Source organism: Anguilla rostrata, chromosome 15 (assembly GCF_018555375.3).
Source record: "Anguilla rostrata isolate EN2019 chromosome 15, ASM1855537v3, whole genome shotgun sequence".
NCBI classification, from domain to species: domain Eukaryota; kingdom Metazoa; phylum Chordata; class Actinopteri; order Anguilliformes; family Anguillidae; genus Anguilla; species Anguilla rostrata.
Genome location: NC_057947.1, coordinates 19589812 through 19607538, shown reverse-complemented (window position 1 = coordinate 19607538; position 17727 = coordinate 19589812). Strand labels below are relative to the sequence as shown.

The following is a 17727-nucleotide window of genomic DNA, read 5'->3' as shown; positions in this document are numbered from 1 at the left end:
TTTAACTTTCTTTTTCATTGCAAATACATTATAGAAGCATTGTTAAAATGTTCTTCAGCTCCGCAGCAATATAGTGCTGTAATATTTCTGTGCTCTGTGTGTGTGTGTGTGTGTGTGTGAGAGAGAGAGAGAGAGACAGAGAGAGAGAGGGGCATTGATTGAAATTGGTCAAATGCTAATTTTTCGCTAATATCAGGAGCAGCACTTGAAACAGCTTTCCAGGTCATGAGGAAACAGACTATCAGGGTCTGCGCCTGAACAATGTAAGAATATCTCCTTCCACTATAGAAAGCAATAGCCATGTATATTTTAACAATGTGTCTAGTCTTCTTTGTTAACTCACAATAAGTCTTCATTTTTATCTTAAGTCATTATGTGTGTAAAAAATATGTGGTTTGAAGCAGCAGTTTAAAATAAGACTGGCCCACAGGAAAAACGGTTTGAAGCACGCTGCTCTAGACGGTAGACAATGATGACACATCAAATAGACTTGTGTTCTAAAAAGTAAAATACAAGCTAAGAGGGTAGATGAGGAAAATAACTGTGGCAATATGACAATTCAGTGAGAGAAGTTACCAAGGTTTTATTTGTTTTAATCCTTTTGAAATGTACCAAGAACAATGGTAGGGTGATTGGCCATCAGCGTTTCTACTGTACAAAATGATTTATATGCACTTTTTATCAGCAATCATTTCCTTTGTGGAGACAATTTCCTTTCCTTTCTAATGTCTGTCCTATTTTAAGGATTGGCTCATTAATAGAGGATTTGATTAATAGTTTCTCAGACTGTGACAGAGGCTTTACTTTAATTTTAAAAAAGTTGTTTGAGAGTCTGCAAGTATTGTTTCTTTAAATGTGAAAGGGCTATGGTTTATTTTATGAATGCAACAATCAGTTTACTTCAGTTTTGACAAAATGTTACAGCGGCACAACTTTCCAATCCCCACAGGTCTATTATGTTAAATTAAACACCTACGAGCATTTATATTCCGCTCTCTCCTTCCAGAGTCATATTTACTCACACATAAAATATCATTGCTACCTTTGGAATTGTGCAGAGTTGCAGCGAGTGAACAGCTATGTTATGAAGTCAATGAGGCTCTTGTTGGTGTTTCCTTTTTAACGCAGTGTAGATGACTCACAATGGCACGTCTGTCTCAATTCCCATTGGCCAGATCGCAGTTAAGCTGACTTTTTAAATCTTTGGTCCCTCTGGCACAGTAGAGCTTTGTGTATGTAGTCACAATGCTTTTCCCCCATTCAAAGCACAAAAAAGAGAGAAACCACCTTTTTACTTCCATACCGTTCACCTTAAACATCTCAAGTAGGGCCAATGCAGGGGTTTCACAGTTTCTGAATGTATCGTAAGGCCTGTGGAGGGGCACAAATATAGATGCTTAAGATTCATATTTGGGGAGGGGCGGCGGGGCTTGTGTTTCATTTCAGCTTTTTCCAAGCCGTAAAGACAGATCCATTTTTTTATTGAGAGGAACACGCTGTTCCATTAGCCATGCAGCGGCAGAATCAAGTTCCCCCTTTTATTGCTCTCTGTGAAGAATCAGGCCGTCGCGCTGTCCTGTTCCCCCCCCCCCCGTGTGATTTACGGCCCCTCGCCAGGCCCCGCCCGCCCCCGCCCGCCCCCGTCCGCTGAAAGGATTCCCTAATAAAGCACTTAAGCGCTGGCGTGGAATGGATCTGGGGGCAGAAATCGGCACTGGCCAGATAATTCCATCCCTCTCTTTAATTACTTCTGAGAAAGGGGGTAAATGAGTATTGATTGTGGCGGGGCCGGTCTGGGCCAGGGCTTTGCCCATCCCGATGCAACACCTCATTGCATTTCCAAATTACCATTTAAGGAGAACACGGACCGGTGTGCCCGTTAGAGGCGCCCCCAATTAAAGAATACAACTTCGGTCTTCGGATGTACCCTGCCCTGTCCCCCCCCCCGCCCCCCAGTCACCCGCCCTGGTACAAGAGGGGCTCGGAGGGTCGCGCTGGTCCTGATTCCCCTCACTTATCTAATACGAAGGGGTCGACTGCGGCCCCTCTGCACCGTGACTGATTGCTTTAATTTACTGGCAGCTACAGCAGGACGCGCGGCGGTGTCCGGCTGGCCCGCGTGATGAATTGGACATGACTGGGAGAAAGAGCGTTCACTGCGGCGAGAAGTAGGGCCACGCCTAGTCAGCCAGCCAGGGAAGATTCGCCATGAGAGTGTGACTTCATTCACTGCACTGGTCTGGCCCAAGCATGTCTCACTGATCTCAGTACACATAGTTACAAGCTATTCTTTGAAATGCTTCTCAACAAACATGTTTCCCTTTATGCTGTGACATTAGGTTTTACATATGGTTTTAATTGAGTTCACATGTGTACACAATATGTATAGAGATCAATATTATCAAGAAATAGAAAATTTGAATACCCCCCTACATTAATCCATGATGTGTACTTGGTAAGAACATCCTGCAAGCTCAATTAAAGCCACAGTAAATCTTATGGTCATACATCAAGAGAGTGAGAACTTGAAAGATATTGACTTGAAAAATCCTAAATCTTGTCTACTCCTAATCCTAAAGTAGCCTACTCACAGTTTTGCTGTGACTGCAATCTTAAGGAGTCACACATTTCAGAACCTTTCTTACATTATAGAAGCATGGTTGAATGGTTAACTTCACCCGCCTTCAAGGTCATTTCTGGAGGCCAGGAGAGGACATATCCCTGTTTCAAAGCATCACCCTTACCGTGTGCTAACAGGTTACCCTTCCGTTAATGAACTGATTTTTCTCAGCACCTCTTTATACATACCCCCTTCGGATGGAATTCGGTCACCCCTCTCCTTCACCTCCTGGGTATTCTTAATGGCTTTACATTCCCAAAAAGAGATACAATTTTCCACTGCAGCTTTAAGTCAGTCATCAAAAACGCACAGGCTGCCTTGGTCCTCAGCGAGATTGATTTTTCAGGGCAGGGGGGGTCAAGGATAGCCATTCTAGTGGTGGGGGAGCTGAAAGTGCTATTTCAGAAGTGATATTGTGTAGAAGGAAAAAAGGGTATAAGAGACAAGTTTGTGGGAGCAGAGAGCTTGGAACCCCAAGTTTGGAACAGAGCAGCGTGATGTGGGGGCTGTACTCTCCTCTACCCTCACTATCTTAATTGACAAGGACAGCTAAAGGAGGGGTAAACCTGCGGGGGAGGAAAGCATGAGGTCTTGGGCTGTGGTGAGAGAAGTCCAATTATGCTCCGTCACATTGAGCGGTGAAAAACCCCACACCACAGCACCTCTGCAAGTGCTGGGAGTGCGGATATCACAGGAACTCGTATTAAACGACTTTGCTTCAAAGGTTAATAAGGTTTTGACTCATTAACTTCCCACGTCCCTCTACTTTTGGAGTGCTGGTTGGGGGGTGGGCATGTGGGAGGTGCAGACCAGAGTCCCCACGGTCATGAAGGGCATGGTTTAATTGCATTTCTCTCTGTCAGACAGGGGAGTTTGGCCTCCCCATGCCATGCCGGGGGATTCAGTATTGTAGCTGTTGGGGGGGAGGAGGTAGGGAGGGGCGTGTAATTAACTCATTTAATTGAGTTTACCCAATCATGCTGTCCAATTTTGCATCCATGTATTTTTTTGTGCAAATGCACAAAGGCCAACCTCATCCCGCAATGCCACGCTTCCAATATCTTATCAAATGGGACCTGCCAGTGAGACTCTCATTGGTGTTTTGGTGAATTAATTGTCTCTCTTGGAATCCTATTGGAATCAAAGTTCATGCACATTGATCTGAAGCAGATGATTTCTCTGAGCTGAAGTGTCTTTGATATCTGTAGTAGTGTCCGGGCTCCTCATTTTACCCCTGCAAGTATAATGTAATCTTTATAGCAGTACCTGTAGTAACTAAATGACATGTTAAATATGGAAATTTTTGCAACCAACAGGGTGTGGTTACTTCATAGTTTTACATGTTTGTTGTGTACCCTTATTACTGTACACCACGGTGATACCTACATATATAAATTATACAGTAAATACCACATATTTGTCACACTGAATGGTTTCAGATCTTGCTAAATTAGACAAAGGGAACCTGAGTAAACACAAAACACATTTTTTAAATTTCCTTTATCAAACTCTCATATCACCCATGTGAAAAATTTGATTTGTGTTAACTCAGTTTCCCTTTGTCTAATATTACATTTTGTCTAAAGATCTGAAAACATTCAGGAAGGGGGCAAATTTCACAGTACTGTATGCAACTTGTGATGTGCCACTTGAAGTGAATCTTGATTTAAATTATTGCATACAAACCACATCATATTCTGTTGCATCGTTAGCATAACTGCTGCATCTCTTCCTGTGATATTTCACCTCTGCCAAGTGCAGAGATGGAATGATGTGGGGCTGCTTAGCAGGAGTAATTATGCAGCGCGTAAGCCATATTAGATAAGCTTTTTGGTGGAAATCCAGGTGGATGGGCTGTCCCTTGAATCTCTAAATGCACCTGGTAATGAAAAACAAAGAAGGTTAGATGGTAAAAAAAGAAATTTAATTCAAATTTGGATCAAGGAGGAATCAACTGGAACACCTTCAATGGAATCCTTTGTAATAAGGGCAAAGTCATTTAAAGCTACATCGATAATGTGACCAGCCTGAGCGTCTGCCACTAATACCTCATTACTGGGGGGTTTCAGAGAGGTAATCCTCTTTAAACTGACGAATGAAACCTGAAGGTGTTTCTCTGTTTTATATTTACCAAAAGAGTGAAATTACCTGTGAGGTGGCTTTCCTAGTGTCCGCAGGCTGTGCCAGGCATCCTGTGAAGTGAAGCCACTCCCTTTTGTTTGATCATTTTTATTGTGGTTTGGTGTAATTCAAGGCGTTGACCCATAGCAACGATAGCCTCTGAGTCAGTCTCTTCCTTTCAGGTCTGATGATTACAGGTTCATTAGCCGTGGTTTTCCGGTTGAGTCGGGCGAGGTTGGAGTCTGTTATTAAGCAGCATCAGTCGCGTGAAAATGACTGCGGTCTGTCTTTGGAGGGCAGAACCTTTGAGAAGGCGCGAGGCCTTGACAAGTCTGACGAGTGGAAGCCAGACTCCCCGAGGATCCCCTGCACTGCGATGGCCAGTCTGGCTGCTGGTGAAAAATGGAGGGAGTGAAAAAGCGGTGTCCAGAGTCGCAGCGTTGGGCTTTGCTCAGTACGCTGCAGCCGCGCTGTGCTCTGAGGATTCCTCTGCCCTCCGCGTGATGCTGTGTCTTTAAGAGCAGCTAGTGCCCATTCTGGGGGATTTCTCTTTAGTTTTGGTTTCTGTTGAAATTTTCCTTTTCTTTGAGGTAAATATGTTGCTATCGTCCTTGTTAATCCTTTCGTTCCCCTCATTGTGTTGTTGCATAGTAATCGGAAGCTGTCGCTATCATGGTTTTTGTTCTCAGATGACGAGCAGTTAGGTTCAACATGTTTACTTAATTGATATATGATTTATTAATTTAAATAGTTTGTCGCAGTTGAATTAAATTTGGAATGAAGATGTTGCATGGTCTCACTCTCATAGTGAGAGGTCGTTCTTTAATTATATACTGTTAGATATACTGTGTGTGTGAGTGCGTTCAATGTTGCTCTGTCCACTATCCAAAAACACCTTAAATTCTCTTTTGTTCTCACTGAAGTCACATGCTAAAAGGAAATGACAACATATTCCTAAAGAATGCCCGGTCTTACCTCCACCTCTTACCTTTATGGAGTTATGTTTTCAGCCCATTCTGTCCATCTGTCTCTGTGTCTGTTATCAGGGTATCTCAAAAAGTTATGAATGGATTTGCATGAGACTTTGTGGAAATTCTGTAGGATTTCATTTAAATCCTAATTTGGCACAGCCGATTCTACTCAATTGCAGCTCAAAAAGATCTCTAGCTGTTGAATAAGGTGTGCTTGTTAGGGTTGGAGTGAAGACTTAGCGAATGGTAGATCTCCAGGAATAGGGTTGGGCAGCCCTGCCCAATCAAACAAATGGAGGTGCTGGAGAGCTCATTTCCGACCACTGAAGAAGTGTAGTCCTGAATGGCCATATGACATTCTTGTCCCAATCAAACAAAATGTCTCAAGCTCATTTCTGGCTATTGATCAAATATAGCGCTCATTGTCCACGTGGTGTTTCAGTAATCAACTAAAATGCTAAACAGTTTTTCAGGCATTCAAACAGACCTGTCTAGTGCCCAATTTGAGATACAGTCATGAAAAGGTGCACATCTCTTGATGTGAATGGCATGGAAGAAGTGATTAACGTGTTGGTGAATATCCCGTACATGGAACTGGCATATCTTGACAGTTGCATAGTGTTGGCGGAGGTATGCGCTCTACTAGAAGAGTGCCATCTTCTAGTTTCAGCTGCTTTATTCAATGATTAACATACAATTTAGGTATGGTGTAACATCAGCTCAGTCTGAATTGAATTTTTTTCAACTGTTAATGGACACCTTTAGGGGAAGAAAGCTAATTAAAAATCATACGCAGGTCAAGCACATGTAATGAGTTTCTATTAGTTTAGTGCGGCTGGTGCATTTAATAATGGCTGATTGGAAAATCCATCCAGTACACTTAGTAACTGACAGGTCATTTTAATAGCTTTTTAATCTTCTCTTAACTCTAATTAGAACATTTAAAATAGAGATTTTTAACAAAAGCATGGTAATTGCTGTGCCGATACAGAGCGGTGGATTTACCTTTTTTTTTTTGCTGGGGGTGGGATCTTACACACCACAGAACCAAAACAGAATAGATGTTGGGTTGTGATTATTTGCTTTTCTCCTCTTAACACAATGGCATCTGTACAATGAAATATCAACACATGGTTTTTTCTGGCTGTTTTTCAGCATTCACGTACATGTAATGCATGAGTGAATGCAAAATATGGGATTAATGCTAATTGTAGCCCTCTGAAATCTTATGCGATTTATCACATTTGAATCATAACAATGTGTTTTGGTTAGAAACCAGTTGTGAATAAGAGAGCATGAAGTGAAAGGCAGTTTCATTCCGGATCTCTTTGTCTAAATAGTATGAAGAACAAATTAAATAAATGTAGTCCATAGGCTTATAAGCCTATGGACCAATTTTCTTAACAAAATAAAAGAATGTCTTTGGCCAGATGCACCAGTATGTTCATATTGATTTATGACTTTATCAAATGTGCATTGCTAAATCCAGTAACAATGTTTCATGTCTTGCACTAGTATGTGTTGTATGTTCACTTTGATACAATTACATAACGCAATATAGTAGCCAAACAGAGGCAGATATGATTTTCATGAGAGATGCATTGATTACAGCATACTGCAGGATAAATGCACCAGAACCATGTTAGCATTGCTTTGAAGCGTATCACTGCTCATGTAAAGATAGTCCCGTGTAGCGTGTAACGTCCTGGTTTCTGATCTCTACTGGGAGCGTTCTGACACTTAGGCAGAGCACAGTTACATAGCTTAGTTCATGCTCATTGTACATAAAGTTTTTACAGCTGGATATTACCTGAGGCAAGGCCTGCAAAGTACCTTGCATGTGTGCCTTTATTTCTGATGTGTGCCTTTATTTATGAACACTCACCGGTATGGCCGGGTTATCTTGGAGATGTTTTTCCCCAAATTCCCCGAATTTGCCACTGTAGCAGAGTTCGGAGATGTGAGCTAGCATGTGAACCTCCACTGCATGTGATGTCCCTCCCTTGAGGAGCAATAACAGCATGATTAGTTCCCTTGGCTGGGGACCTTGGTCTTAGCTTGAGTCCATAACTAATCATATTTCTCGTTTTGCAGAGCAAACAGCCAGGGCCATGGTTCGAACCCCACAGCAGACCTTTCCCCGTTACTACAAGCCAGTTTGAATTCCAGAAACCTATTAATGTAGAACAAGCAGTTCTGATCACTGAAGATCCATTGAGATGTGTCTGGCCTAGCAGGGAGATTCAGTTGGTTTGTTTTACTACTAATGAGAAGGGAAATTAGTTTACAATGTAAATCCATAATGAATTTGTCAGTTTGTGTTGTACATGTGTAGCATTTTTGAATGGGCTTATTATGCCATCATAGTACACGTACACAGTACACACACATTTAGGAAACTAGAAAGATCCACAGCCATTACTCACTGCCTGCCATACTTCTGTTCACTGCATGGAAACATGCATAGTCTGTTTAGCACTTCAGCCTGCCTTATAATTCACAGCACCTGGCCTGGATTCAGTCAACATTCACCCTGAACTTCAGTTACATTCAAGCTAAATGCAAGCCTCAGCCTTTATCGCCAACAACAGTTAGGCGAGCGATCATCAGAATTTAATCTCCATACTGTGTTTGTGTGTGTGTGTGGGGGGGATCTTAACTTACTTATAAGTCAGTGTTTGAAGGATGAACTGATTGAGTCCAGGCCCATATTTAAAACTTTGAAAATGGAAGGAAATAATTAGGCTGGGGCTCTTTGTTATTTCTGCTGGAGCGTCAGAGGCAGCTTGCAGTGCGCGGCAGCGTGGTGCCCAAGGCTGGGTTGGCAGCCGCCTGTTTCCGTCGCAGCGGGAGAGCCCCTACCAGCTCTCTCTCTCTCGCTCTGCCATCCTGCACCAATATTACTCCTGCGTTTGAGAGTGGGAGTAAACAAGCACAGGCTGTGTACTGCTTGCTTCTGCCCGGTCAGGTGGCCACTGTGGTCTGGGTTTTACCCTGTTTGCTCTCCCAAAGCGACGGTGACCTCTCCAGTGCCCTGTGGCCGCTGTTTTGTGGAAGCTGAAAAGAAGTGTCCCCACAATCACCGTATGGATTTATTCAGAAGGGGGATCTGTGGTGTTTGTTGGGGACGCCTGATGACACAAAGCCGCCCAAGGCTGGTTTGCAGCGCAGAATTGAAAGTCAAGCGTGCGGTTTCAATTAAAAGCAGTCTGCCTTGGAAGCATACAGATTACGCTTGGCAAAATAAACATTCCTTATTCACAGCATCAATATATTAATGAAAGCCTTTTTAGGTTTCTTAACGAAACGGGTTGGTGGGGACACTTTTTTTAAAATCAGAAGGACCACTTTGTTGTCATTGCATGTATATGGCATTGGAGATACTGGCCTCTTTGCAATTTCTATAAATGCAGGTAAAATAACTGGAGGAATGCTATCAGTAAAAATCACTATTCAATAAACCCATTCCCTCAAAATTCAATGAAAAGTTTACTCAAGTAATTTAGTCATTTTAGCCTATCAAGGAGAATTGAGTTCTTCTCATTCAGTTTGACCTGCACTAAATGAACAGGAGCGTACATGCTACTGCTTTGATTCTTTGCATGTTACAATGCAACTCATTTGTCCTGTGTACATTTTTATACTTTGAGTATCTGCGCTACACTTTATTTGGATCATGGGTTGGCCTGAGGTTGTTTATCTTAACCAGTGAAACCAGGATGGATGTTTTTCAGACGCTTAGGGCAGGTTTTGCACAGGGAAGCGGAACACTGAAGTACTGCTCTGTTGTGTGCTGTGCACAGAGCTCGCAGCATTCCAGCACAGAGCCAAGCAGAGGACTGTAGGGGCTCAGGGACACAGAGCGCTCTCAAAATCCCGCCTCTGACATCGTCACTCCAGTGCCTGCTCTTGGGAAAGTTACAATATTTCACAATTTAGTTAACTTTTGATTAGCCATCTTAGCTCTGCTTGAGTTGTAAAATGGCCTTTTGCTGGAAAATTGTATAGTATGGGCACAAGCTGAAGACTGGCTAGTGTTTAGTCACCACTGCCTGTGCGTAAACTGCTTGTGTTTAATGAAACTGCCTGTGCTTAAACTCCCTGTGTTCAATGAAACTCCCTGTGCTTAAACTGCCTGTGCGTAAACTGCTTGTGTTTAATTAAAATGCCTGTGTAAACTGCCTGTGTTTAATGAAACTGCCTGTGTGTACACTGCCTGTGCGTAAACTGCCTGCGTTTAATGGAACTGTGTGTGTTTAACTGTCTGTGTTTAATGAAACTGTGTGTGTTTAACTGCCTGTGTTTAATTAAATTGCATGTGCATAACTGCCCATTTTACAACTACCTAAGCTTAGCAGATTTTATGGCATATACTGTACATAAATTCAATTTACATTTATATTAATGCACTGTGAGCTAAATATGTATGTATTGTATGTAAATAATGCATTCAAAAGTATATATTAAGTTAAACAACACAATAAGGAAGCACTTAATATGTATTTATGCAGTTGTGACGGTAACAAACTGCTGACGTGAAGACTGAACTACAGGTGAATGGAAAAGGTTTTCTCAGTGCCCTGTTCTTCGATAAGGAATGCAGACAGACTGTGGAGTAGCTGATGCTTTGGTTCAGTTCTGTAGAGGGCACGTGTGTGTGTGTGTGCGCGCACGGATGTGTGTGCGTGCGTGCGTGTGTGTGTGTGTGTGTACGTGCGCGCGTGTGCGTGCCTGTGTGTGTGCCTGTGTGTGTGCGTGCACGTGTGTGTGTGTGTGTGTGTGCATGTGATTCTGCAGCCTGAGTGCATACTGGAAATGGCTTGTGTTCTGGGTCTGGCTCTGGCATGTGGTTGTTGATCACCGGAGCCCTACACTGTGAAGTTCCTCACTATCATTTCCAAGGGTCTGAGTACCAGTGCTAAGGGCAAGAACAGAGTAGTGACCGAGTGGACCATGGCTGACCATAACAGACTGCGACCTTTACTGACTGTGACCAGTACGGACTGCGACCTTTACTGACTGTGACCAGTACGGACTGCGACCTTTACTGACTGTGACCAGTACGGACTGCGACCTTTACTGACTGTGACCAGTACGGACTGCGACCTTTACTGACCGTGACCATTACTGACTGACCTTGACCGTGGCTGTCTGTCTCAGTGGGGGGTGGTCATGAGGACTCATCTGACAGAGAATCTGAAGGGTGTCTGATTAGAAGCGTATGTGTGCTGCTTCGTTCCTCAGGCCTACCTAGGACCAGAAAGATATTTACAATGTGAAATTCATGCATTCTGCAATAAGAGAGAAATCACAGGAGCAGAGGGGAAAACGTGTTCTCATCTGTGGCAGCAGGTTCTCATGCTCTGCGGAAGATTTTCTTTAAAGTGACTTTTCACTGGTCACACACCAAGCATGAACACAAGCCCAAGAACCTCTGTCTTACAGTCTAATCTTCACTCAATCCACTTCAGTCTGGAATTCCATCAACAGATCATTTCAGTGTAACAAACTGACAAGATTGACAAGAAAAGAATACGCCATCTCTCTCTCTATCCCTCTCTCTCTCTCTCCTTTTCCCTCTATCTCTCCTTTTCATCACCAGTTCAGCACTCCCTTTACTATCTGCAGTTTTCCAGCTAATGGGATATTAATTACTCTGACAGTAGTTGTTATTACCTGTTATGGCTGCTTTAGAGTGCCCTGGGTGAATATTTACTTAACAGAAATTCAATCAGTACTGGTAATACGATTTATACAAATTTAATCTCCCCAGCTAAATATTTGCTCCCTCTTTCCCATGAATATTAACTTGCCACTGTCAATATTGAATTCTGGGATTGCAAAAACCAGTATCAGTGTCTTTCTCAACCTTTAAACTTTGAAATATACCCTGTTTGCAAAGAGGTAATGCAAAACATATCCACATGGCCTGTTTTTAAATAATAATTGCTTATTCCAGTCAGACATTACACAAATATGATCTAATCTCTGTTATTAAAATAGTGGGAGCATATAAAAACCAAACCAATCTTAACAGTTTAATGGTACGCACTCAGATTTTCTGTGATTCCCGGTAAATGAATTAAAACTGACCTGTGATGTACACTTCTGATCTCCCCATTTGGTGTTTAAACTCTGTTGCCACTATCTGTGTTAAACAACACTGCATCAGTGTTCATACCTTCACCCTTCATTTTTAACCTCACCGCCGCTCTATTTTCCACTAATACCGGGAAACCATTAGCACCATTTTAGGGCTGGGTCAGTGAGCTGATGTGCTACAGATGATTGGAGCGATTTATTTACTGTGAATTTAGCATGACTGAGCAGCTAAATGAAGTTAACTAGGGAAGGTGAGTCGTGCTTTTCGGAGAGGGAGAGGGAGGGTAAGGTGAAGCGATCGTGACTGTGCGCAGGTGACCCCGTTGTCCTCTTGTTGTGCATTGTGGGATTTCTCCTGACTGGGGCCATTTTGCAGCGCTGGAGATCCTTGTTACTGGGACAGCGGGCGCTGACCCTGTCACACCATCCCCCCGGTTACAGCGGTATTATGAGTGCTAATGAGCCCTGATTGGATGCGGGCAGGACAGAGGGCCGCGGGGTCTGACCTGTGTTGGCCTGTGTCCTGTCTGGCAGGTCCCTCGCTGGTGGGCGTGGTCAGGAAAGACTGGGCTTCCCAGAACAGCATCGCCCTCTCCTGGCAAGAGCCAGAACAGCCCACTCTTCCAGTCATGGACTATGAGATCAAGTACTATGAGAAGGTACAGCACCTACCACAGCTGTGCTCTTTAATCTGTTCCCTCTGCTCTCTGCTCTATCCTCTGTGCCCTGCACTGTATCTTCTGTGCTCTGTGCGTTACTCAGGGATGTGCTATGTGCTGTGCTCTCTCCTCTGTTCTCTGTGCTGTGCTCTATCCTTTGTGCTCTGTGCTGTTTCCTTAGTGATGTGCTCTGTCCTGTACTCAGTGATTTGCTCTGTGCTGTGCTTTGTGCTACACTCAGTGATCTGCTCTGTGCTGTGTCCTATAATCTGTGATCTGTGCTGTACTCAGTGATCTGCTCTGTGCAGTGTCCTATAATCTGTGATCTGTGCTGTACTCAGTGATCTGCTCTGTGCTTTGCTGTATACTCTGTGCTCTGTGCTGTGCTGTATCCTCTGTGCTCTGCTGTACTCAGGGATGTGCTCTGTGCTCTGTCCCTCAGGAACATGAACAGATGAGCTACTCCTCCACCCGTACCAAGACCCCCAGTGTCATCATCACTGGCCTCAAGCCCTCCACCCGCTACATCTTCCACATCCGCGCCCGCAGCTCTACAGGCTACAGCAGCTACAGCCCCAAGTTTGAGTACGAGACAGGAGACGAAAGTAAGCCCTCTCACGCCCGCTTGATTATGACACAACTCAGCAGCGTACACAGCGGGAACACACACACACACACACACACACACACACACGCCCCTCTGCCTACCCCTCCCCCTGCACAGACCGGTTCAGACAGGAACAGACTCAGACAGAGAGAGATTACAGCCCCTGTTAAATGGGCTTTAGCTTTCACATCCTCAGCAAATTAAGCCCCCACAGACGGGTGGCCCTTGGGCCCCGGGCAAGCTGTCAGCAGGGTGATCAGCCCCAATGAAGAAGGATTTCACTGCGGGAGTGAGCCCAGCAGCGCACTCATTCTTTCAGTTACATGAGTAATGCTATCGCCTTGTATTTATTTTTATTCACTTTATAGACAGCGACGGCAGTTTGTACAAGTCGGAAGCGTATCAGTGCCAGTCCCTCCAGTTTAGCTCATATTTATCTCACCCCGCGTCAGACACGCCTGTCAATGGCCATAAGCAGGCCCCATCCGGAAGGTTCCCGGCTCCCGCCTGCAGTGTGTTTGAGAGCCTGCGAGTGGACCGGCCATCCCGTGGCACACAGGAGACCCATTTCCGCGCATGAGCCGCCCTCATTAGCACTCAGCAATCAGGCGCGTGTCATTAATTAGCCCGTCAGAGGAGCGTGCGGACTGCAGAACAGGGCAGAGCTCCTGTGAAGTGATCTGCCATGGAGACATGCAGACGTCCCTCTTCATCCGAGGCCTGGAGCTCGGTCACCCAGGCCCACCCCATCTCCCCACTGCCCTGGTTCAGCCCACCAGCTTTTATTCTAAATTGATATTCATCACCTATGAATAAAGAAAGGCCAGTAGCTAATGGGAATTGCATTTCAATTATCAGCGTTTTAGTAGAAACCAGAAATTATTGACAAAATGGGAAATCATGAATATTAGATTGGCTCAATTTAACAGGACAATTGTGGGAGAATTACAATTTCATGAAATGTATTAAACCAATTGAATGGTACAATGGACTGTTTGAATTATTGCCGCAGACATCCAATTTAATTTGCAAATAAGTCTTTGATAATCTTGAGGAGATTCACCATCATTTATATTCATGAAGAGAAAACGAGACCCCAATTATTTACTGAGGAATTTTCAAATGAATGGATGTTTTCCTTTCTATTAGTTACTGTTCGAACTCGCAGATCAACAGTGTTTATTTATCTCAACATCAGCAGCTGAAATGTCACGCAGTAATATCACTAATTATGTATTTGTGCGGTCAGATGATTATACATGCATATTTATTTCATGTATTTATTTATTCAACACACTGCACATTTGTCCACTGCATTTCTGGTGTATCTATATTGTAAATAGAGCTTGTGTTATGGAATGTGATTCTTATCAAATACAAAATGAGATACCAGCTTAGTCGGATAGTTAGATAAAACAGAGCCATCAAAGATTATTGTTCTTGCATGACTACACCAAGGAGATTATGACTAATGGTCTGTTAATAATGGAGTTTGTGTTGGATAGCTTTGTAGGGTGTTACAGAGTTTTTTGGTTGGTGATTTACAGTGTTGGGGGGTTGTAGGGTGTGGTGTGATGATGTCATCACGCTCTCTGCTCTCCATCCCTCAGCCTCAGACATGGCAGCTGATCAGGGTCAGGTGCTGGTCATCGTCACGGCAGCAGTGGGTGGCTTCACCCTTCTGGTGATCCTCACCCTCTTCTTCCTCATCACTGGAAGGTAAGAGAATCCACCCCACACACAAACAGATTGCACCAATCAAGCACTCACACAGCCCCTGCCACAAACAGGCAGCACCTACACATCTTCAGGAACATGTGCACCTGGAGCTGTCCTGTTCATTTTCATGAGGAACCTGTACTTTCCTCTGTCTACACTGCAGATTTGCATTAGATTAACAGAACAGCCAGTTGTCAAGAGCTCTGACAGTGGTGGGAGGATAAAAATTTTTAACAAGCACTGTTCAAGATCACAAATCAGTTTGGAACAAAATGTGCTACTTATCTTAAGGGGATCCCCTTCAACATGACACCAGTCCAATATAGGGTCATATCCCCTTCAGTGTTGCACCAGTCCATAATAGGGTCATATCAGTCCGTCTTTGTAATGCAGAGAGGCAGTGGGTCTAAATCAGAGTGAATAGGCTGGGGATTTAACACATAGTCCTCTGTTATCAGGTCTTTAAATTTAATTTAAATTTAATTATTTGATTATTTAAAACAAATTTACAGCTGTGCACTAGTTTGTCAGTCTCTGGATTTTTTTTAAAGGCTTCAAAATTGGTTTGCACACAATTCCAGTGCAAAAGTGAATGAAGTTGTGCAAATGAGCACAAACTTCCAAAGGCTCCACTCTCCGTTTACCTTGTATTTGTTTTATTTTATTGTACTGCATGGCCTTAATTAAACATTGATTGAGTCTGAGGCTGGAGATCAGTTTTCAGGCTTGTTCTGTGTTTCATGGATCTTTCTTGACAGTGAAGAATAGGTGAAAAGGAGGGACACAGGTTTGTGTGATTTACTGTAGGCCACGATGTTGATGATGATGCTAGTGGGTGGGTGGAGTTCTGTCTTCTGAAGGGAATAATGTTTCCCCCTGTGTCTGCCTGAGGCAGAGTCTTACAAGTGTTCCCTGGTGCTTGGGGAGCAGCTGGCACCCCATGGTGTTGCCACTCAAAACATGGGGGAGGGGTGAATGGCTTCCTCTCAGAAGGTGGTATTTCCCGAATTAACAATACCTTAGCCTACTGGGGGGAGGGGGCTAATCTCATGTGTCCCCTGGGGGGAGGAGGATCCACTGACCATCACCTCAAGCATGGGCTGCCTGACTGCTATCATTACGCACATCTCCAGTGCTAATTCAATCCCAGGCATGTGTCTGCCGGAGCAGAAGCCTCCCAGGCTAATGGGTCAGTGGCGACGGGGCACAATCACACGCTGCATCCGGTTGGCTTAACCGCTTTTCCAGTTACTTAAACCCGGGCGAGAGCTGAGTCATCGCAGCCCAGTGGTTTGATCCCAGCAGGTGCTTGTGCGTGAATATTTAATGGCGTTTGGACTGCCAGTCTTCTGGACCATGCCTCAGGGGTCAAAGAGCGGTTGACGCTCACTGCTGAGGTGGAGCTGATCGAAGACCCCGTCCTGTGATCATATCGCAGCCAACGACCGGTGTTATTTTACCTGTTCTTATAGGTGAATGAATGTTTGTGTGGTCCTGCAGCCCTTCCAGGTATCTGTAACACCGAAGGTGCTGAACGGACAGCGCACCTCAGAACACACTTACTGGGGTGCGCTGTCCGTTCAGCACCATTGCTGTTTCACGCGCCTGGAAGGGCTGCAGGACCGTGGACAGCTGGACTCCCAGACAGGGCAGTGGCTGTGACATATTGGCAATCATGCCAGCTGCTACCCTTTGCCAGGACTAATGGGTTATATATAAAGGCCTGGTACTTGGGTCTGGGGGGACAGTTCTCCAGTCTCATGAAACACTATAGAAGATGATTCAGTTAATATTTTGAAGGTATGGTTCGTGAGGTACTGAAAACAAAGCTGTGAATATTTGTGGCTCTGGATTTTATTTGTATGTGATATGAGAAAAGTGTTTTTGTAGATTCCAATGTATCATTAAGAAAGTAAAATATTTTCTATGATTGAAAATTTAAATATAGCTTGGTACTTGTATTATTTTATACAGTCTATAGCAAGGGAAAAGTGTACCTTACATTTTGTGCATTTTCAAAGACACATTTGGTTGACTTTTCTGTTGGGTCTGTGTTGGGCTGGAAAAGGGAAGAACACTGGCCAGATAGTGTTGTCATACGTAAATCTTAGAGCATTTGTTTCACAAAGTAAGTTCTAATGTGTGAGATCATTGTCCCTGAAGCATTGCAAGTCAAGCAGTCCTCACTGTGACCTCTGTTTGTAGTGTCTCAGTCCATCCTTCCTCAGTTTGCATTTAGCCAGCTTGTGATGGAATTCAGTGCCCAGGCATTATTCAAATGAGCTGCTGTGTACTGCCAAAAAGCAGCCATTCAGCACCAGGGCAACGGCCCGATGCAGCTGGTGCACTGCAGGCTGGCGGTGCGCGTTTCAGAGGATTCTCTCACTAATGGGCCCTGCGCACTGGCATTGAGAGCTGATACTCACTAATGACTGGCATCTGCATGCCGGTCCGGAGATCACAGGTACAAAGAGCCAAAACGCAACCCCAGCCTCTCGGTTCCAGCAGCACAGAACTGCAGACCGCTCTCCCTGCTGCAAGCACCTCCCGCTCAGCCGAGGAAAAAAAGCTCATTGTGTAGGAGAAGTCTGCAAGCTGCCGTAAATCCTGCGTCCGTCCCTGCGCCTTCACTCACTTATATTAGCCACGCAGCCGCTGGAGATGCGGGCCATATTTCTGCCCTCTAAAAGCCCTGTAAATATCCTGTAAAAGGAAGCGCGAGTCCACATTTATTTTGCCTGAAGACGGCTTTACGTTCAGAGCGAGCAGGGTGGGACAGAAACAGTCAGAGGAGCTGCCGCCGTCAGCTCGGTCTCGCGGTAAGGCGCCATACCGCCATGCGAGAAGGTCCCGCCGCAGTTTCCACAGTGCTGCGGCCGCCGCTGTTCTGCAGAGCCGGCTTTAGCACTGAGTTCTCCCTCTCCACAC

General features: G+C 44.5%; 1 protein-coding gene across 3 annotated transcripts in view; it reads left to right on the top strand.

Moving 5' to 3' along the window:
* epha6 (eph receptor A6) overlaps positions 1 to 17727 on the top strand; it is a 203277-nt gene that overhangs the window by 158225 nt on the left and 27325 nt on the right. For all 3 annotated transcript variants that reach the window (XM_064310573.1, XM_064310575.1, XM_064310574.1), the window contains exons 7-9: positions 12349 to 12473; positions 12916 to 13078; positions 14691 to 14799. In XM_064310573.1, the coding sequence (XP_064166643.1) occupies positions 12349 to 12473; positions 12916 to 13078; positions 14691 to 14799 (397 nt within the window). The remainder of the gene's footprint in view (positions 1 to 12348; positions 12474 to 12915; positions 13079 to 14690; positions 14800 to 17727) is intronic.